Source organism: Zeus faber (assembly GCF_960531495.2).
Source record: "Zeus faber genome assembly, chromosome: 1".
In the NCBI taxonomy this organism is placed as follows: domain Eukaryota; kingdom Metazoa; phylum Chordata; class Actinopteri; order Zeiformes; family Zeidae; genus Zeus; species Zeus faber.
The window spans coordinates 49,669,160-49,691,813 of NC_137193.1; the positions used below are offsets into that span (position 1 = coordinate 49,669,160).

At 41.6% G+C, this 22,654-nt stretch overlaps 1 protein-coding gene across 1 annotated transcript in view; it reads left to right on the forward strand.

Annotated features, from left to right (window-relative positions):
- atp13a3 (ATPase 13A3) overlaps window positions 1-20,766 on the forward strand; it is a 44,343-nt gene extending 23,577 nt beyond the window's left edge. Inside the window, exons 12-33 of the mRNA XM_080003592.1 lie at window positions 783-965; window positions 1,348-1,505; window positions 2,168-2,356; window positions 2,587-2,648; window positions 2,872-3,022; window positions 5,877-5,999; window positions 6,901-7,054; window positions 7,264-7,384; window positions 8,203-8,327; window positions 10,389-10,549; window positions 11,282-11,410; window positions 11,663-11,742; window positions 12,002-12,044; window positions 12,144-12,253; window positions 12,615-12,711; window positions 13,021-13,093; window positions 13,257-13,434; window positions 13,659-13,840; window positions 14,562-14,650; window positions 14,976-15,056; window positions 15,756-15,848; window positions 17,005-20,766. Of these exons, the coding sequence (XP_079859718.1) occupies window positions 783-965; window positions 1,348-1,505; window positions 2,168-2,356; window positions 2,587-2,648; window positions 2,872-3,022; window positions 5,877-5,999; window positions 6,901-7,054; window positions 7,264-7,384; window positions 8,203-8,327; window positions 10,389-10,549; window positions 11,282-11,410; window positions 11,663-11,742; window positions 12,002-12,044; window positions 12,144-12,253; window positions 12,615-12,711; window positions 13,021-13,093; window positions 13,257-13,434; window positions 13,659-13,840; window positions 14,562-14,650; window positions 14,976-15,056; window positions 15,756-15,848; window positions 17,005-17,202 (2,780 nt within the window). The 3' untranslated portion in view covers window positions 17,203-20,766. The remainder of the gene's footprint in view (window positions 1-782; window positions 966-1,347; window positions 1,506-2,167; window positions 2,357-2,586; window positions 2,649-2,871; window positions 3,023-5,876; window positions 6,000-6,900; window positions 7,055-7,263; window positions 7,385-8,202; window positions 8,328-10,388; window positions 10,550-11,281; window positions 11,411-11,662; window positions 11,743-12,001; window positions 12,045-12,143; window positions 12,254-12,614; window positions 12,712-13,020; window positions 13,094-13,256; window positions 13,435-13,658; window positions 13,841-14,561; window positions 14,651-14,975; window positions 15,057-15,755; window positions 15,849-17,004) is intronic.
- The last annotated feature ends 1,888 nt before the right edge of the window (window positions 20,767-22,654 follow it).

The window sequence follows — 22,654 nt, forward strand, 5'->3', positions numbered from 1 at the left end:
GAAGGAATTGCTAATCCCATAAACCATTGTGAATGAAACCTTTCCAACCTACCTACCGATAGTTCAGCGCTCTTCTTGAATTGAACCTTGAATTATTATAGTGTTTATATTTTGAATAATAGTGTTGAAATCATGGTCACTGTGGTAAACGTAACATACACGATCGTAAAGTTCTGTGTTAGCAGAAGTCTTTTTATTTCTTTTTAGTATTTTTTTTTCCCCCGTAAAAATCACGTATTTTTAACTTTTCTAAAAAATAAAAACGGTTGCGTGATCCGCTGTGTGTCCCCACTCCCCATTTTTCCAAACAAAACCATTTATAACAGAGCAGTTTTTTAATAGATGTATTTCTTGTAATTGAATGAAACAGAAAATAGTTTGACAGGGACAGTTTCTCTGGCTAAAAGGAGTTCTGTGAATCTGCCCTTCCTCGACGACCCGGATACCTCAGACACATTGGGCTGAAATTGTATTGCACAAACTGAATTTGAATTGTGAGAACTGAATGAACTTCCAGTGAGGATCAAATACAGTTTCGGAGCAAATTCATTCAATTTTATAATATTCCATTCAGTTTCAAGATTACTGGAACTCAGTTCTTAATTTATAAATTCAATTTAAAATGATGCTATTCAGATAAAGTTTTTCAATGCAAGTCTTCAGGTTAAACAATACAAATTCAGTGATTCACATTCAGTTTCTAAAGACACATATTTCTGCCCATATATTTGGTTCCAAGTTTTCAGAATCTACCGTCCCGCCCTGAAACAATGTCTCCTTAGGCGAGAGCGTTCCGGTGACGAAGACCAATCTGCCGAACCCGGTGCAGGGGGACAAGGATGCGGAGAGGGATGGCGTCTTCACCACAGAGGAATACAAGAGACACACTCTGTTCTGCGGCACCCAGGTCATCCAGACCCGCTTCTACACTGGGGAGCTGGTGAAGGCTGTGGTGGTCTGCACAGGTACGCTTTAGTTTTCCCGTGTTTAACGTCTTTTTTTCTACAAAATAAAGTTAATCAAATCAAATTATCCCTAGTCTGTTTTTAATTCAGTATTTTTCTACTTTTCCCATGGCATTTTCAATCAACAGGAAATAATCAATGGGAAGATAGTTATTGATCATTGCACTATTTGAACCATCTCAGAGTATATGAGATTCTCTTGTACTTCCATCCAGTTATAATGGTTAGAGTGGCACATTCATGTTGTTCAAATAAATGACGTTGGGGAAAAAGTGTTGTTGGGCATTACATAAATCAGCAACAGAACAGATAGTCCCAGCAAAACCAAATTATCGTAAATTCATAAATTAAAGGAGGATTTAAAACTTCTCCTTCCCCTCAGGCTTCAGCACGGCCAAGGGCCAACTGGTGCGCTCGATCCTGTACCCGAAACCCACTGACTTCAAGTTGTACCGTGATGCCTACCTCTTCCTGCTGTGCCTGGTTGCCGTGGCCGCCATCGGCTTTCTATACTCTATCATCGTCAGCATCATGAATCAGGTAAAAGGCGTGAAACCCAGGAAAAGAATAGTAATAATAGTACTCTCTGGTGAGTTTCAATGACCCAGTCTCTCTCCAGGGTTTTTGTTCTCTAGCTCAACTACCTTAAACGCTCTCTGAGTTGAGTGCAAAGAGAACTGGAAAAATAACCATGTTCTTTTATGATAATTATTGAGGAAGTGTAGTCACTTTATCTCGAGATCTTTATGGGCAGTGTTGGAAGTAGACGGTCACCTTTTCTGGAGGCCTCTGGTAGGATGATCACTTCTTTCACTGTATCGGCACGGCAGCTTTGAGCGGGAGGTTTGTTTTTAGATCAAAAAGGGAAGGGAAACATGTCCATGGGAGTTTGTGCTGCTAGTTTGTGCTTGTCTTTTCAATCCCATTATGGAATCCGGTCTGATCTGGTTTTGGTAGAAAGTCATGCATACCAGACCGCTCAACCTAGAAATAGAAAACACTACAGCCATGGGCATGCCTCCACTGTGGAAGAATTGCTGTTTCTCAATGCTTCAATTGATATGTGGTCACTATAATATTGTCTAAATTCCTCATAGTTGGTCATTCAAAATTAAACTTTGAAACGATTGTCTTTAAAATTGTGTGCTGACTGGCTCATATGGCATGGTGTGCAACTACCGACCTCTTCTGCCCATCGCTAGGTGCCGGTCAAGGATATCGTCATCGAATCCCTAGATATTATCACAATTACTGTACCACCGGCGCTGCCCGCCGCCATGACAGCGGGCATCGTGTACGCCCAGCGCCGCCTCAAACGGATCGGCATTTTCTGCATCAGCCCGCAGAGGATCAATATCTGCGGGCAGCTCAACCTGGTCTGCTTTGATAAGGTCAGTGTGGGTGGTGCCAGTGCTTTTTTTAACCAGAACATTTTTGATGATGATGGTTCATTTTGCATACCAACAACAAAAAATGAAACATTCACAAAGAAGTAGAAATTGATTAAAATTTGCCAATACAGAAGTGTAGACTAGGGTATTAATTGTAACTTCAACAAGGTGATGTGAATGGCGATCGAAGCAAGGGGAGGAAATTACAGTTTTTATATTTGTTTTTCTAGACTGGAACTCTGACAGAAGATGGACTGGATCTGTGGGGGGTCCAGAGAGCTGAGAATGGCAGGTAATAATCCTGCATATGGAATGGAATGTGTCAAATGGGAATCTTTGAAGATTTACATGTTCCCTGTTGGAACATCAAACAAATACCGAAGAATGCCAGTAAACAAAAAATTATTGGATGGAACAAAACGGTATTGTTGGTTATAATTATGATCATTTGTTATCTCAGTTCTATTCTAAATCAACATTTCTCCCCAATAACCCTCTTCCTGCCTTCTCTCCAGTTTCCACCAGTCAGAGGAAAGTCCTTATAAGGAGAGTCTGGTCAAGTCCCAGTTTGTGGCCTGCATGGCTACCTGCCACTCACTCACCAAAATCGAGGGTCAGTTGTCCGGAGACCCCCTGGACCTCAAGATGTTCGAGGCCGCAGGCTGGGTGAGGCTGGGTAAACTGGTTTACGGTGAAAGGGCCCCAACCTTAAGACCGTACAACACCAAGCATCAATGACTGTAAAACAATCACACCAGTTTGGAGTTGAAGTGCCTTGTGAACGTCTCAGCCATGCCAATTTTGTGTCAATGAAAATTGTAATGTAATGCAACAATATTCAATGAATGACGCAAGGTCCTAATAGTTCTCCTATTATGAGGCGTCAAGTATTTGTATGTTTTCATTTCAAAGCTGTAGTGTTGGTCCTTTTACAATCTAGCCAGTGTATCATCAGTGCCGGTCCCAACCCCGGATGAATAGAGAGGGTTGCGTCAGGAAGGGCATCCGGCGTAAAAACCATGCCAAATTAAACATGCAAACAACAAATTTGATTTCCATACCGGATCGGTTGAGGCCCAGGTTAACGACTGCCACTGGTGCCGTTAGCAAACAGGGTGCCAGTGGAAATTGTGCTACTGTCGGCCGAAGGAAAAGAATAGGGAAAGTAGAGTTGAGAGTAGGAACTTCAAACGCTGGCACTATGAAGGGTAAAGAGAGAGAACTGGCTGACATGATGGAGAGAAGGAAGGTAGATGTACTATGTGTACAAGAGACCAGGTGGAAGGGGAGTAAGGCCAGGAGTATCGGAGCCAGGTACAAACTGTTCTACCATTGAGTGGATGGCAGGAGAAATGGGGTAGAAATAGTCTTGAAGGAAGACTATGTCAAGAGTGTTTTGGAGGTGACGAGAGTGTTAGAGTGATGAGCATGAAGCTGGAAATTGATGGGATGATAATCAATGTGATCAGTGCGTATGCTCCCCAAGTTTGGTGTGAGATGGAAGAGAAGGAAGAATTCTTTAGTGAGTTGGATGTAGTGGTGGAGAGGGTCCCCAAGGGAGAGAGAGTGGTCATTGGAGCAGATCTCAATGTGAATGTTGGCAAAGGGATCAGAGACATAGGTGACGAGAAGGTGATGGGTAGGTATGGTGTCAAGGAGAGGAATGTGGAAGGACAGATGCTGGGGGATTTCGCCAAAAGGATGGAATTGGCTGTTGTGAATACGTATTTCAAGAAGAGGGAGGAACACAGGGTGACATACAAGAGTGGAGGAAGGTGCACACAGGTGGACTACATCTTATGCAGGAGGTGCAATCTGAAAGAGATAAGTGACTGCAAAGTGGTGGTCGGGGAGTGTGTTGCTAGGCAGCATCGGATTGTGGTCTGTAGGACAACTGGAGACCAGGAAGAGAGTGAAAGAAAAGCCAAAGATAAAATGGTGGAAATCGAAAAAGGAGTGTTGCATGCAATTTAGTGGAGAGGTAAGGCAGGCAACAGGTGGGAATGAACGGTTACCAGATGACTGGGAAACAACTGCAGAAGTGGTGAGGGAGACGGCCAAGAAGGTACTAGGAGAGCATAGAGCAGAAGAGGTTAGAGAAGAAGAAATGGGATAGTCAGAGATGAAGAGAGTAGACAGGAGTACAAGCTGATGCGGCACAAGACGAAGAAAGAAGTGACAAAGGAAAAGGCATACAACGAGTTGTATGACAGGTTGGACAGTGAAGATCGAGAAAAGGACTTGAGGATAGAGACAAAGGGACCAAGCTGGGAAGGATGTACAGCAGGATAGGGTGATGAAGGATAATGATGGTATTGTGCTGACTAGTGAGGAGAGTTTGTTGAGAAGGTAGAAGGAGTACTTTGAGGAGTTGATGAATGAAGAAAATGAGAGGGAGAGAAGAGTTGATGGTGTGGGGATAGTGGATCAAGAAGTGCAGCAAATAAGCAAGGATGAGGTGAGAAGAGCATTAAAGAAGATAAAGAGTGGAAAGGCAGTTGACCCAGATGACATACCTGGGGAAGCATGGAAATGTTTAGGTGAGATGACAGTGATGTTCCTAAGGAGACTGTTTAACACCATTCTAGAAAGGGAGAGGATGGCGGAGGAGTGGAGAAGAAGCGTACTAGTACCCATCTTCAAGAATAAGGGAGATGTACAGAGCTGTAGTAACTACACGGGAATAAAGTTGATCAGCCACAGCATGAAGCTATGGCAAAGGGTAGTGGAGGCTAGTTTAAGAGGCGAGGTGGGGATCAGCGGTCAGCAATGTGGTTTCATGCCAGGAAGGAGTACTACAGATGCAATGTTTGCTTTAAGAATGCTGATGAAAAAGTACAGGGAAGGCCAGAGTGAGTTGCACTGCGTCTTTGTGGATTTAGAGAAAGCATATGATAGGGTGCCAAGAGAGGAAGTGTGGTATTTCATGAGGAAGTCGGGGGTGGCAGAGAATTACCTAAGAGTGGTACAGGATATGTATGAGGGCAGTCAGACAGTAGTAAGTTGTGCAGTAGGCGTGACGAAGGCATTTAAAGTGGAGGTGGGATTCCATCAAATATCAGCTCTGAGCCCTTTCTTGTTTGCAATGGTGATGGACAGGTTAACAGATGAAATCAGGCATGAGCGTTACATTGGGAGAAGGATGCTTAGGATGGAGGTGACGGGCAAGAGGAAAAGAGGAAGGCCAAAGAGAAGGATTATGGATGTTGTGAGGGAGGACATGCAAGCGGTTGGTGTAAGGGAGGAAGATGTGCAGAACAGAAGGTATTGGGGGCAGACTATCCGCTGTGGCGACCCCGAAAGGGAGCAGCCAAAAGAAAAAGAAGTGTTGGTCCTTTAACAGTGCGATCCCATTCAAAGTGATAGACCTCAGTTGAATGAGTTGAATAAACCTTTCGTCAGCATCATAAAGAAGATGTGATTTATGTTAATATTATATAAGATTCTTCCCTGGTGCCCAGTCCGACCGTGCTCCTTGCGCCACCCTGGGTCCTCACCGTGATTTTATCTCACCCTGCAGACCCTGGATGAGGCCACAGAGGAGGAGACGGCTCTTCACGAGCGCATCATGCCCACCGTGGTCCGCCCCCCCAAACAGCTGCTGCCCCCCGAGCCCGTCTCCGCATCCCCAGAGCAGTACATGGTAGGCGCCTCCACCGTCACCCATGGCAACAAGGCTAAGTGGTTTATTTGTTGTGACGGCGTGTAGCCTCGCTCTCTCATCACACCCTGTTCTCTCTGTCCCTTTAGGAACTGTCTGTAAGTAACCCACTTCCTCTCGGCAGCTGTGATCTCACTTTCCTCCGTGTTGTCTGGAACAACTCCCTGTGACGGAGCAGCGCTCCACAACTCTTATGTGGACTTCTCAGATAATTCCTTCAAGATGTAGAATCTTCGAATTTAGCATGACTATTATTACAATCGGAATCAGTTTAATTTGCCACGTACACTTATGGACCCGATACATTTGGTGCATTAGATTGCACCCAGTAATTACCCAGTAATACTATTAATTAAAGGAAAACTTGGGTGTTTTTTTTTTTTTTTAACCATAACCTTATTTTTGCATTGTGAGTCAACGCAGCTCATCTGCTTCAGAATCTCAACTGAAGCTATTCTCTCTGTAATATACTGGATCAATTTAAAAGTTCCACTATAGACAAAAGTTAAACTGACCGGAGTTGTCTTTTAATATCCGCTAGTCCAAACATTGATTTGTCGAATTTACACTTAAAACACAGAAGCAGTTTGATTTAGGTACAGGAAAATAAACAGTAAGTTTTTTTTGTTTTATTTTAAATGCCATATATTGATATTGGATAACAAAACAATACAATCTGAATAAATTAATACATAATATTTATTAAATAGAAACGATCCAGCCTTTCACATATTAAATCTGGCCTCTGCCTACACAGTTATTTTGTTTCCAAATATCCAATGATTTACCTTCATCATTTGATAGAAGTATTTTTGTTTTTAAGTTGAAAAAATTTCCATCATAACTAGGCATATAATTGATCTTCTGTTCTTTACGCCCCCAGTCGGCCTTCGAGATCGGTATCGTGCGGCAGTTTCCCTTCTCGGCGGCCCTCCAGAGGATGAGCGTGGTCGCACGGCGGCTGGGGGAGAAGCGCATGGACGCTTACCTGAAGGGGGCGCCAGAGGTGGTGGCCAGCCTGAGCAAGAAGGAGACGGGTACGGTGCCTAAATTTGATGTTGAAATTTTATTCTATTACTTTATTATTGTTGCCTATTGTTTTGATCAATTTATCTTCATCAGTCGTTACCTTGACTTCACCTGCAAGCGGTCTTCATGCTCTAAAGCTTCATTTATGATTACCTCCAGCGATTCAACGGACTCTTCTCTAATCAGTCTCGCGCACACTCACCTTCTCGCTCTCCAGTGCCAGAGGACTTTGCGGAGGTCTTGGAGGACTACACCAAGAAGGGCTTCCGGGTCATCGCCCTAGCTCACCGCCGTCTGGAGTCCAAGCTCACCTGGCACAAAGTGCAGAACGTCAACAGGTAGCACTTGCATGCGTCATTCTAGGGAATTCATTTGAAATAATTAATGCAAATTCAATGAATCTCTGCAATACTTAATATTCAGAATGTGTATTATCATAAGGTGTTTTTGCACTGAACAGTTCTGGGGACTCTCTGAGGAGAACTAGGAATTGGGGAGGTCCCCCTGAGAACTAGATACCACCAAGGAATTTTTTTCTGGTTGTATTTGCACCGCACTGGAACTTGAAGTGACGCTTAAGTGACGTCAGCCAATAGGGTTTTGGCGTGAGTGCCCTGTTTTTACTCCGTAACTTTCACTTATTTCACCCTGTCAGTACAGTAAAATCTCTTTCTGAACAAATCTGAGGCGAGAAATATACAGTCCAGTTGCTGGATCTTCACTCGTTTTACTGTAGATCTAAAAGACATAATTTAAAAGTTTGTTCCGACTTTTGTAAGGAGCGGGCTCACAGTCAATGAACATCAGAAACTAATATAAGTGAAATAAATACATCAACAATAAAAAATTATTTTTATTGTTTTTTATTTTTATTGGTTATTTTTTTATTGCCACTGTACGTGGGCTGGTCCATACCCAGAGTGATGCGACTCGACCGGGCGGAGTGTCCTGTGCGCTGGGGGCGAGGGGCCGTGGACTTATGTCTGGATCAATCACCGTGCACTTATGTCACTAAAGGAGCCTTCCAGTCCTTTCTGTTGGTTTCCTTTTACTGTCCGGCTAAGGAATTTATTCTCACTTATCGCATATTTTAGTCGGAACGGGGAGTGGTGAGCATCTTGTTGAGTGAATGCTTTCTGCTATGTCTTTTCCCCAGGGACCATATTGAGGCCAACATGGAATTTTTGGGTCTGATAATTATGCAGAACAAGCTAAAGGCAGAGACCCCTGCAGTGCTGAAGGATCTTCGTCATGCCAACATTCGCACTGTCATGGTCACGGGTAAGTCCACATATAGACACACACAAAGATACACACGCCACTGATTGCAAAAGACATTCATGTATGCAAATGTATACATTGGCTAAACATTACATACTAATATTTCTAACCCCACACGCACTTATTGTCTCGGTTACATTTCGTCCCACATTTTTCCTTTGTTTATGTAGCCCAAGCATCGGTGTGTTTAATAAAACATGGAATTTTGTGGACAGGTTCCCTGCATTTTGGTGGTGTTCATTCTCTCCCTCTAGATACAGAGTTTGTTTCCTCATCTGTTGCTGCTCAGCACAACAAACGTAATCCCTCAGTCTGTCCACTAGGTGGCTCCAGAGCATTATCGTTGATCTGTATACTATGATTAAAAAAAAAAAGAGGTTTGCTATCAAAGTTGTGTTCAAGCTTCTTTTCTTCCAGCTTCTGACTTGCTCCAGATAAAAAATGCATTGAATGAAAATATATTTTTTGCTGCCCCCCATGCCAAGTTATGTACTGTTCAACAATACAATGATACATCAGTGTTTCATCAAGGTACAGATTACTAAAAATTAAGATCATGAATCAGAACGGGGACAGACAGCTGCCATTTGTCCATAATGTGTCATCTCCAACATGTGTTTTGTAATAATAATGACATTAAAACAAAACACAGACAATGATAATAATAAAAAATGTCTTTGGCCGGCAAATCAGGTAATCAAATGCTGGATCTGCCCTGTTATAGATTGTGTGACGTGTCGTTGAGATACAGTATGTTGCCCTGGCTGTTCTCTAAGGATTGTTTTTACTCTCTATTTTTAGTTCATTCCTCTTCTAGACTGAGTGGGTTTTTGTTGTGGTGCTGCAAAGGCTGTTTCTGGAATCTCAACTATTAAACTTATGGGAGCCGTACAGCGTTAGTAGCTCTAGGCCTGTCGCGATAAGTACTTTATCGACTTATCCTACGACATACGGACCTGACCTCGATATTTTTTTCTGACCATGATAATTGCCCGTTGTGTTTACATGCGTGTTTGTTTACACATCTTTTTCACCGCTACTCCATGTATCAATGCGACAAAAACTAAACAGTACCTTGGTGACAGAAGAATCCTCCAAAATTGCGATCTCCTTGTCTTTTGTAGTTTTCACAGTGACCACGATCACAGTCCCTGGCTGAGTTTTATCTATTTATTTTATTTATGCATTATTTTGGATACTAAGATATTTTTTTCACATTACAATGTCTCAATATTCTTAGGAATTAAAATAAAAAAGGGTGTACTTGCATTATAGTGCTATTATATTTTCATTATATCTGGCAAAAAAATGGTCTTAAAATGACAATATTATTTATCGCGATTATTTCCTTGGACAATATATTATCCAACAAAAGTAGTTATCTTGACAGGCCTAAGTAGCACAAAGCTCCAAAGTCCAAAGGACAATCTGTCTTTATCTCCTCTTGCCTCACTCCATTTTTTTTATTTTAATCTGCTCCTTTAAGAAAATAAAAATACACAAGCTCTCCTTTCATCAATCTGGCAGTCAGTCTCTCAGTATAGTTACTCTAGATACTGGCAAAGTCACAAATGTATTAATTTAAATTATTTATGCTTTTTATATATATATATATATATATATATATATATATATATATATATATATATATATATATATATATATATATATTTATTGAAATACAATGTACTACATTGTAATTCAGTTATCGTTCAGCAAGCAAGTTAAGTAAAACAATGTTGATCTCTCAAGAGGCAGTGTTGTATTTTTGTCATGCACTTCAGATGGGATACTGAAAAGTTGGTAGCAATTATTTAATTATGTATAAAATGTCATTATTTTCATATAGGATCATGTTGTGACCCCTCAAAATCAAATCGAATCCATCCTGTCCAATGATAATTCCTAAAATTCTGGATTCTAGTTGACAAGCTATTTTCCACAGCCACGCACAGTTTTATCATTTAGAAAACGGAGCAGTAAATATGCTGATTAGTGTTTTAAAATCAAAGCTGCACTTCTCTAATTCTGCGTCGTTTTCTAATGTGACTGCCTCTCCAGGAGACAACATGCTGACGGCCATCTCAGTGGCCAGGGACTGCGGGATGATCCCTCCCGAGGACAGGATCATCATTGCTGATGCCCTGCTGCCCCGGGATGGACAGGCGGCTCGGATCACCTGGAGATATGCCGACAAGCCGAGCAAGACCCCGCGCCTGGAGGTGAGACACCGGCAGAGATGAACGTGAACAACCCCATTAACTGAAACGTGTGCATTTGTTTTCTTCCTCTCTCTCCTTAACACACATTTCCTCTCATTTACTCACAACAACAAACAAAAATGTCGTCATTGCCATGTAATTATTTACTCATACAGGCGCATTTGTGCTGAGCGCCCCCTACTGGTCAATATATATTAGGTCGCTAAACATGAGTTATAAATGCAATTAAATATGAGCGTCATGCTGTTCATAAAAAACAAGCTTAGTACAATAGGATTAAGTATATTTGCATAATTGTCTATACGTCTCAAGTATTTTATTTCGCTGAAATCTGAACTTCTGAGCTAGGAATTTGCCCTCAACGTGCATTGTATGTCTTTCTATGCACTTCGGTCTTGTTTGATCGTAAGACCTTTCTGTTGACCAATCTAAATGAGACCGGGGCTTTGTTATGAAGAACTAAAACTATAACGAAAGGAGAGTAATCGTTACTGTAACACACACGTCTCAAAGCAATGCCAACATTTGCAAATAATTGTACCTGTTTTTGGTTTTTTTTTTCCCTCAAGCCAGGTTTTCTATGAATTCCCTTAATTTAGCAAACTTTTAACATAATTATTAATACTTTTAACATAGACTTGCAGACGCCTGTAATGTATGATCACAATTTATTAGGTGTTTCTTTTCTCTTTCAAAGTCATTGCTTTTGCATTTTGTCTTTGCTGCTTGAAGGAAGTGGCTATCAGTTTGGGGGACGTGTGTCAGCTGGACGAGCCAAAGTCTCAGGACCAGTTTCACTTTGCCATGAGTGGCAAGTCGTTTGCAGTCATCACCGAACACTTCCCTGACATGCTGCAAAAGGTACCGCACCCAGTGGAACAAATGTATCCCTTATAACGTTTACAATCTCCATTGTTCTCATTGAAGGAAAGTTTGTATTGCATAGCTTTTTAATTGTATAGGCTTCAAAAGGACCATTTTCTCCACCTGTTAAAAGTGTTGAGTCGTGTGCACAGAATCGAAGCATCACCCACAGTGCTCAAGACAGTCACTGCACTTCAAATACTGTTCTCACGATTAAAAGTTTGAAACTGGCATTTGTTCTGTGTGTAGCTTGTGCTTCACGGGACTGTGTTTGCCAGAATGGCGCCAGACCAGAAGACCCAGCTCATTGAAGCACTTCAGGGTGTAGAGTGAGTATTACAGGATCTGTCACTACATTTGTCTGAGGTTGTGATCGGATTGAACCCCTGGAAAATAATGGAAAACAGCTTTGAATTTTGCAGTACTGCAAGCTCTTGCAAATATTGCTGAGATAAGGTGAATAAGCATTGATAAGTGCTATCGCCACTTCCTGGAGGGACTGATAAGGGCTTAGAGATGGTTGAGTAACTATCAGAGTGATTATTATTTAGTAATTGGTTAATCATTGTTTTCTTCATCTCCATTCAGCTACTTTGTAGGGATGTGTGGTGATGGAGCGAATGACTGCGGGGTACGTACAGCGTCACTCATTTTGTGATTTTGTTGTCATTTTGTTTTATAATGTTAAAACACAAGTTTCTACTCACATCATTGAACCTAAACCCGCCAGGCTCTGAAGAGGGCTCACGGCGGCATCTCGCTGTCGGAGCTGGAGGCCTCGGTGGCGTCTCCCTTCACCTCCAAAACGCCAAACATCTCCTGTGTGCCCGACCTCATCAGGTGGGTCGTCTGCTCAAATCCCAAGTCTGTTACTGCAGGTCTTGGCCGTCACTGGAAGGAAAATGTAATTCCAGAATAAAATCAAAGATCGTCGTTCAAAAAAAAAAAAAAAGTGGAATCTGATATTATCACCTAAATTGAAACAGATCATGTCACATTCAGAAGTGTTGGTTAGAACCCTTAATGATTCAGTTATTGATACATTTTCCTGCTTCCACATGATTAAATACGATTTTTTTAATTCATGGACACATGCTGTTTTTCAAGCCCCAGTCTAGTAGTAGTTGTCTGTTATATTTTTACTTTTGAGGTTGTTTGGGTGTGTGATTGCTGACACGGTCTTGGATGTCCTTCTCCGCAGGGAGGGCAGAGCTGCCCTCATCACCTCCTTCTGTGTGTTCAAGTTCATGGCTCTCTACAGCATGATCCAGTACATCAGCGTTACTCTACTTTACTCTGTAAGCAATCACTGAAATTTGCCAAGTATGTTTTTCTCCTGATGCATGATGGTCTGTATTGTCTCTATGTATGTATGTTAATGTGTATCTTCTTTATAGGAACATGTTTTACCTCAAGTGAGACGTGTTCGATGGCTAGACGGCGTTGTCTAACCATCCAGACTGTACTTGTGATTAAAGGACCGTGTCTTGACACTGAGGCTAATCAGATTTTATGTTATTTTTTCCTCATTGCTGTGAAATTGAAAAATCCAAATCATGACCTTTCTGATCGAACTTCTACCATTTGTCCTCTGTTGCTGATGCCAGATCCTCAGTAACCTTGGCGACTTCCAGTTCCTCTTCATCGACATTGCCATCATCCTCCTCCTAGTCTTCACTAGTAAGTACAAGTTGGAACAAAAAAAATTGCCTCAACCAACAAAAATCTCTGTGCTTTTATGTCTTGTATGTCTCTTCTCCCATCTTCACGTTCGATCCTCTCAATTATCTCCCTTCATCACCAACTTTCCCCCTTTTTTTCCGTGTGCTCTCTTGTCTCCCAGTGAGTCTGAACCCGGCCTGGAAGGAGCTGGTGCCGCGCTCCCCGCCCTCAGGTCTGATCTCGGGGCCTTTGCTGCTCTCTGTGATGACCCAGATCCTCATCTGCCTGGGCTTCCAGACAATCACCTTCCTCTGGACCAGGGAGCAGCCCTGGTTCGAGCAATGGACACCACACTCAAAGTAAGGGAGTTTGTTTGGACTTGTTTGTTTTAGCAAACAATATACAATAAGATTGTACTTTATTGTCCATTTTCGGGGACCTTTTGTTTTGCGACTCGTTCTAGAACAACATCCATCATACAACAGAAATATACTTTTTATCCACTCTTAAAATTTTGAAATCTTCAGTCTGTGCACTATGACTTTTTATTTGTATTCTTTTTTTTTGCTCTCCTCTGGACCAGCGCCTGTAACGTCTCATTGCCCGAAACCTTGACTGACCACAACTCCACGGAGGAGAAGGACGAGCACAACATCCAGAATTACCAAAACACCAGCATCTTCTACGTGTCCTGCTTTCAGTATGTCATCGTGGCCATCGTCTTCTCCAAGGGCAAGCCGTTCAGACAGCCCAGCTACAAGAACTGTGAGACATTTTGCTTCTTTTGAAAACATGGGTATTATGACCAAGAAGGTGTCGATTATAAGAGCTAGAGCAGTCTATCAAGTTCAGAAAAGTTGTATTTTGTAGATGTTATACGGTATACAGGGTTCTTACCTGGTCCTTGATGTACTTGAATTTCATTCTCAGAAATGTAAAAGGTCCTTGATTTACTTGAATTTCGTCCTCAGAAATGTCAGTACTGGAATGCCTTGGAAATATCCCATTTTGTGCTGAAGTACTTAAAAAAGTTATTGGAAAAAAAACTTGACAATTGAAAGCCTGTGATATTCCCTGTTTTGTTTTTTTTGGGGTTTTTTTTTAAATTCAAATCATAATGTAAAAAAAAAACTTTCCAGAATCACTTTTATGAGAAATTATGCCAAGGAAATGTAAATGTAATCCAGCTGTAATCCAATAGCAGATGAGACAATGACACTAGTGCTGTTTTCACACCAACACTAGCAGGTTGACCTTGGTTTTTTTTTAATCCAGGTCAAAATAGGCAATCGACACCTTGCCCATTGCCAGGTGTCATTGGGAACAAAACAGTAGAGGAGACAGCAACTTAAACAATGACATTAAACTGTAAAACTTTAAAACAAAAGAATTGGATCGTTTATGAAAAACCTAACACTACAGGAGAAGCGTTGTTTTTGATTTGTATGCTCTTTCTCTCTATCTCGATCTATATCTCTATATGCAGGGCCTTTTGTGGTGTCCGCCCTGAGCCTGTACTTTTTCCTACTTTTTATAATGTTCCACCCTGTCAAGGCCCTTGACGAGTTCTTCCAGGTAGGTCGACGTCAGGCCCAAACACTCGCCGTGTGGCGGTTGTTCCCCCATTATTCCACCATGCTTACCTAGGTCAAGCTTTGGCTACAGAATTATGAAACCAGAGATATTTTTGTGTCATTTTTAATATGATTTTGCAACAATAAATTATATTAGATTTTACAGATAAAAAATTAAATGGTCCTTTAACATGTTTTTCAACTTTTCAACTGTTTTTCAATGTCCTAAAATGGCGACACTGTTGACAAAAAAAAAATGATATGAGTGGGTGAACTAGGGATGACTTCACATTGACGGGGGTCTTGGCGATCTGTTTCCCTTCCAGATTGTTTGTATCCCTTTCGAGTGGAGGCTTAAGCTCTTCTTCATTATCCTAGTCAACGCAGCAGTTGCCATTTTTGTGGAGGTAAGAAGCACAGATACACAAAACAATGTTGTTTTTTTCCCCCCCATGCTGCTTTAATTTCCTCATGCTATGTGCTCATCTGTGTCTCATCGAGAGAGAGAGAGAGAGAGAGAGAGAGAGAGAGAGAGAGAGAGAGAGAGAGAGAGAGAGAGAGAGAGAGAGAGAGAGAGAGAGAGAGAGAGAGAGAGAGAGAGAGAGAGAGAGAGAGAGAGAGAGAGAGAGAGAGAGAGAGAGAGAGAGAGAGAGAGAGATTTTTTTTTAAAGATTCCTTTATTTGCAGTAAGTCATGTCACAGTAGCAGCAACTTTATCACAGAGAGAGGGAGAGACCATCTTGAAGCTTGATACATTTTGAGAAAAGATGGCTTTCCATACAAATGGATACCAGCCGCTTCAGCTTTAACAGAGAAGAAAACCTAATTATTAACAGTGCATTTATGTGAAGTATTTGTGTTCTTTAGATAAAATGTTATTATCATAGACTCATCTTTTGTAACTCTACATACTTTTTCTAACAACTAATGTGCACCTTAAAGGGAAAATAACACACACGTTTAGCAGAATTGCTAAAAGAAAAACAGGTTTTGCCCTTGTCAAGCAATCACTCTTTTGTACTAACACAACCAGCACCATGGAAATTATACCAAATCAAAATGGCCTCTCTGTAATTGTTTCCCCTGCCCAATGCGCTATTCCGTAGACCCTCCTCCTTGACGTCGCCTTGTCCAAGCTCTTGTTCAGCCGAGACAAGCAGGGGAGCTATGGCAACACCCCTGCCACCCTGAAAGCACAGGTTGGGAAAAATCTGCCACCCTCTCCTTCCCTGGTTCTGTCTCCTCACCTTCCCTCCTTGTCTGGTGTCCCACCACCTCCCCCACCCCCACCTTCCTCCTATTTTTCAAATACCACCTAATACCTCTTTCTATTCTATCTCCTGTCAGCAAAGTGCATGTGTCAGACAGGAAGTAGACTCATCCGTCCCATCTGTGTGGAGTGTCGAGTACACTTCACAGGGTTGATGGTCACGCACATAAGGAGATCTTTACACCTTCCGACGGATCTCTTTTGCTATCAAAACGATGTTTAGACTTCAAGACAAGAAAACGACTGAATTTTACTCCGGTTTAGGCTGATCGACTTTCTCCGGCCGGTAATTTAAGGAAATCCAGGTTTCGTTGTCGCGTCTAATCCAAACCAAGCATCGCCGAGAAACAACTGGGACTCACCGCACCTTACTCTCAAAATGGTTAATTGTTTTGCTGCCACTGCACAAGAGAGTTACTGGATCCTCTGGCTCCCTTATGCTGAAGCCCTTTTGGTACAATGGCACCAAATTATAATAGGGACGCATGACATGAAATGAGCTTCTCACAATAGCTCCAGCCCTTGTGTGAAAATATACCACTCCACACATTTAAAGCGTTCTACTTGGCTGGGATGTTTTTCTTTCTACATTTATTCATAGAATTAGGACCGACTATCAGGACAGACAAATTCAATGTAGAATCGAGAAATCGTCGGGAGGTGTATCAAGGCAGTTAGCAAACTAGTTTACTGGCCATCATGCATGAAGGCTACATGAGTGTTGCCTAGTTGGGACAAAAAGCAGGTAGAACTCATCATTTTCAGGATGCGACGCTCTACACAACCTCTGTTTGAATGTTTTTAACTCCATATGCCTGTTTTTGTTCTGTTGATTTACTTTAGAAAACACTTGTTCGTTGAGTTCTCCAGTCATTTCAACGTTGTATAGTCTGCTGTAATGAATTAACACATATTTTGTCTTGTGTGGAAAAAAGTTGCTTGCTCTACCACCAATTATTTTTGTTGAGTTGTAATTTTGCATAAAGTGAGGAAATCTGACTTCTAGAATTTCTCAAGTAACACCGATTCACTCTAACCCCCCCCCATTTCCCCCCTGCGCCTGTCTTGGACGGCACTGCGTCCAGGAGGGCATTAACCATTGGTGGACCAAGTGGGTTTCACTGCTCTGCTGCCGGCGCAACGTGGCCCCTAAGGCCCGCTACATGCATCTGGCCCAGGAGCTCAGCGTCGACCCCGACTGGCCCCCCAGGCCTACCACCACAACTGAAGCCAGACCCTGCTCTGAAAAGGGCTCCACCTACCAGATGATCCTCTGCTCCTAGCACCCCCACGCCCCCATCATCATCAGAGCAAGACCTGCTTTTTGCCAGAGACATTGTTGAACTGTTTGATAGGCAGAGCGCAAAAGGGAGAAGATCTTTTTTTTGTTTCGATTATTGGATGTGGCTGATCCACAGGGTGGCACAGGGAGGGGAAAGATGGTTGGAGTGACAAACAAAATGGCCATATAAAGTTTGCTACACCTCCTTATCCTTTGCATTTCCAGCATTGCCCTCGCAGATGTTCCCCCTCAGACTGTAGGTTAATGTAGTCCCTTTGCCCCCAACTGACACACACACACACATACACACACACACGCACACGCACACGCACACACACACACACACCCACCCCCCTACAGCATTAAACTCACAGGCTGGAACCTGTGGTTTGATTTCTGTTGTTTGGGTTGGTTTTCTTTTAATTATCATTGAGTATTCAGAGTCTTCACCCAAAGGCAGACAAATAATGCACAATATTAAAGAAAACTAGAACATTTCTATACTAAATGCTTTTTACTATTTGCCCTGAACCCATATCTTTCGGTTTGTACACCATGTGAGCCATGCACTGTTGGGTGTCTTACATTAGCACAAGAGACCAAGATCAGTACAACCATGTGTTGGTCTGGTAATGGATAAGACACAACTATAAAACCCCAGTTAAGTGTAGTATCAGCTGACATTTAAAATAGAAAACAAAGAACTTCTCGCATTTTGAAAAGAGAGAAATGCATAACGGACAGCATGCATCTACCTGGGGATCATGGACAGTTGGGTCATGCATGTACAAACCATCCAGAGGGCCATTTTTCCATTGCATACAATTGTCTTGTCTTTTGTTTCTACAGAATATAGAAATGTATATCTGTAATGCTTTCTGCATCGCCTTGCTTCCTATGGAAGAGTGAATTGAAGTGTGATCATAAGGCCAGGCGAGTGACACTTGGCATGCAACACATGAGAGAAACCCACTGACACACACCGTACAATTCACTTACCTTTTATGAAATGTGTGCTCTTACACATCCCTACACAGTCGAGCAAAGATCAAGGGCTATATTTCATGTTTTCTGCACAAATGCACCTGGTTCATATTTTCACAGGAACAGTATAGTCTGTGCACGTTGGGCTGCTACATGGGAAGTAGTTACACTGGAGGGGTTGCTCTGTTGGACATACAAGACTATAAGGTTAGTGCTAATATATTCTCAACAGAACACAGTACTGCTGGCTCCAGCAATTTTATATTTACCAACAGTTTAAGATCATATAAATCCATCAACTTCTCATGACTGGTGTTTTCTTTAATCTTATAATTGTAACACGTTTTTTTCCGCTCTGTAAAAAGTTGCCTTTTGGGAGATATGAGGAATTACTTTGATACTGATTTTTATTTTTTTCCAAATAATTCAATTACCATATGGCTGTCAAGAAGAGCTTTAGCCATATTTATGCCCCTGGCTATATTCCTGATGATTTGTAATATTTATTAAAATGATTAATATAATATTTTCAATGTCTCTATTTGCGGGTTTTGGACAAACATCCTGGCCGTGCTGACAACTACCGTAGCATGCATTTTTTTTTTTTTTTTTTTTTTTTTGTACTTAATTTTTCCATAGTTTGCGTTTTCTTTTCAAATGGAATAACAAGGAAAATAAGGCAATATAAAAAAAATCTGAAAATGTGCTATCATCAGGAAAATGGTCAGGGCAAATGTAAAATGTGTGTGCTCACTAGTAAACAGGCTAAACTCAATTTGACACTGGTATAGTCCTTTAATACAGAGGGTTGCTCTATAAGGAATACCTGAACACTTCTTGGTATCTCATGAGCCACAACCTCAACTTCAAAATAAAAGCCATTGTCTATGGAAATACTTAAATAAGATGCAAATAAGTTGTAACCGATAAGATCCATGTTTTCCTAGTGGATTGAACTGTCTGACATGAGAACTTTGCTGTTGGTTAATTTGATGTGTTTCCTTTGCTATATTAAGTTAAAAATGAAAAATGTTTGAAATGAAACAATGCAATATTTATGTAAGTGATTCAAAATTTGTATTTTTCCAAAGATTCAATGACATTTAGTCACTACAGCTCTCTAGGGGTTACAATTTTTTTTTTAGTTCTGATCTCAGTCAATGTCCACTCTGAAATTCCCCAAATACAGACGATTAGACTTGACAATACTGGCCCTATGTTAATAATAATAATATTATTGGAAGTTGGCTTTTATCTGTATAGTTGAGCTGTTTAGTAGCTTAAGTGTATTAAATGTAAAAAAAAAAAAAATCTGAAAAATATATCAGTCATTATATCAAAGGGCTTATGTGGGTTTTCGTTTTTTTTTGTTTTTTTTGGTTTACTGGTTATATTTCAATTTTTTTCTCCCCAAGCTTTGGTACTTTTTGTCAAAAACACTTGTCTGTCCACTACAGATTTTTTACTGTCTGGGTATATTTGTGTACTGTCACTTTTGTTGCAAACTTGCAATACGCTTGTAACTTCAGGTTTTGGGAATAAATTCTGGGCATTTCAAATTTTAAGTCTGTTTTATGTTGCGTTACACTCTTGGACAATTGGATGTTGTCTTGACATTTAGCATGGTCACGATCCAAATGTAGGAGTTTAGAGTAAGTCAACCGATTTTGTCACTGTTTTTAAAAGAAAATCAGACTTTTTGTTAACCAAAGCCTTACTTTTCAATTAATTGGGAGTCAACCTGAGCCGCAACAATCGGGCAATTTCGACCATGTTCTTTGGCGAAGTGATTGCGCCAGTGTACTATGGCTGAAGCCGTTCTAATACTGGGCCAATTTAAAAGATTATATTGCCAATCACTTATAAGGCTATGGTTAAAGAAATACCAGAGTCCTTAAAGAAGGTTCCCAGTTTTGGTCCTTGGCATATCTCTGATACATTTGGTATAGATTGAGAATCTCAATGCGAAAAAGGGAACAATACTTGATGTAATGTGATGAAATCAGATTTTAACACATTCAGATTACCTGTAATGATGAGCTTTTTTTTTTGTTTTTGTCTGATTAATCAAGCAAACTATTGAAGCTTTATTTTTCTTTTATTTATTTTTCTTGTTACTGTGGATATCTGCTAGTCTGCTCTCGAAGGGATTTCTGCAAGTAAGGGGAAAATTCATCTCAACTGTCTGTCGCGAAGATGCACCTCAAGCATTTCTTGCAAACAGCTTGCCTACTTGAAAATTGTAAATGCTATGACTCATCTGTTTTAATTTTACATTTTATTCTGAAATAGATGTGGCTATATTACAGTAACAGTTTATCTGCTGAATCCTCTATGCTCTTACAGGTACAATACTCTATACAGATTATCAGTTGGCATCACTTATTTAATCGAAATAAATTAGAAACAAACCATTTTTAAGCATTTAGAATGGGTAAGCCACAATATGTCGTACTGTACATCTAATGGCGTTTCCTCAGGAAAATGTATGTATTTTATTATTAACGGAGAGGTAAATAAGAATTAATATGTAAATTGATGCGGGTAAAAAATAAAAAAATTGTTGGTTTATAAAATTAATTAAAAAAGAAAAGTGTTGGTCAATAGTCCGCTTCTCAGCTTTATCATTTTTATCAAATTTCTATCTTTTTTTCTTTCTTTTTCGTCACCTGTGCTGTCAGCATGCTGGGCCTACAACAGAGTATTTGTATGTCATTGCGTCTAGGACAGTTAGTCTGCAAGTGGAGTTCAAGTTCTCAACCTGCAATGCAACTTTTTATTCATTCTTTAATCATCAAGAACTGCTGAAATAACTGTCCTGTGGGTGACCTGTCGGATGACAAGAGCAGTTTTTTGTTGTACAGAACCACACCATCCCCCCTCTTTGGAGAACTGTCTTTCCATGTTTTGATCTATAGAAAACTAATCACTAAGAGGGGAAGAATCACACTGGTGAAACAAACAAACAAACATAGAACCAAAGAACATGTACATGGAAAAACATAAACATCAGATGACAACATATATCGTGGGCATGTGGCCTCCTGTCATAGTTATGGCAGTAAATGAGGGAGAAAAGGAGAGGGATGTAACCAGGAGGAAGGGAGTGTGCGTGTGCGTGCATGCGTGTGCGTGTGTGTGTGTGTGTGTGCGTGCCCGCCCGTCCGTCCGTCCGGCCATCCCCCCCCAAGCAGAAAAGGCCCCGACGCCATTCCCGATGCCTGCGGCCACACACTCACTCCACGGCCGCAGATAAGCCCCGAGCACGCTGCCCTGCAGTCACAGAAGACCCCCCCAGCCCTCAGAGAAGCCGGAATCCCAAGGAGCTTAACCCAGTCCCAGAGAGCACGAGGAGACCCTGCAACCCTGAGGCAAAGACATCCAACCCACTCCCATGTGCAGGCACAAGACGCAGTCGTAGAACCCAGGCCACGGACGCCAGGCCCAGAGCCAGGTCCCGCACCAACAGACCGACATCCCGCCCTCCCGGCCGGGGAGGAGTGGAATATCCTGGTAAGCACCGGGACCAGCTGGTTAGCACAGGTCTCCAGTACTCGCCCAGATATGCCATCTGAGCCCGCAGCTTTCCTGGTGTTCACCCGCATCAGAGCCCTCCTGACATCATGCTCAGACACTGAGAGTGCGCGCTCATCCCCAGCGGTGTAACTCCAATTAGCCGGCGAGCTGGCGGTGTTGTTGCCAGACTCAAACCGGGCATAGAAGGAGTTCAATTCGTTGGCTAGGGAGGCGTCCACACTCGGGGCTGGGGAGGAGCTGCTGTTGTAGTTTGTTATAGTCTGCAGCCCCTGCCACAAGCGTCTGGTGTCCTGTTGCGGCATCTGTCGCTCCACTCTGTCCCTGTACATCGGTTTAGCATCCTAGATGTATTCTATTAATAAATGTAACCATTTGGATGTGGTGAGATTCTCTCTGTTTGTCCAACTGAGTAATATTATTTTCTTGGCAATTGTTCAGCCGATCAAAATGGGTTGGTGGTGTTTCAGTGGTGTGCCAACTGAGACATATAGTCGGGGAGACTGGAATGCTGTGATCCAGAAGGGTTGATAAGTGATGGTGGTCCAGAATATTTGGATAGGTGGGCAAAGCCACAAGGCATGAAAGTAGTCATGTCTGGTATGAAGAGAACATTGAGAACGAACGTCTTTATCGACAAAACCCATTTTGAACATTTTGTGTTGCGTGATAAGAGCTCTGTGCAGACTCTTATGAGTTGCATTTTGGAATTGAGCGTCATGGAAAAGGTGTTGTTGCAAATAAGCTTCCACAGGTTGATATCGGTGGAAACAGCAAGGTCTCTTTCTTATTCCATGGTAGGTAAAGACAAAATGTCATCTCTTTTTAATAAAAGTTTGTATGTTCTGGGAAAGGGATTTTTTTAAATGACCAATATGAGTAAGATGTTCAGTCATCGGAGGTGGTTGTAGGATGTTGTTCCTCAATTTGATTTT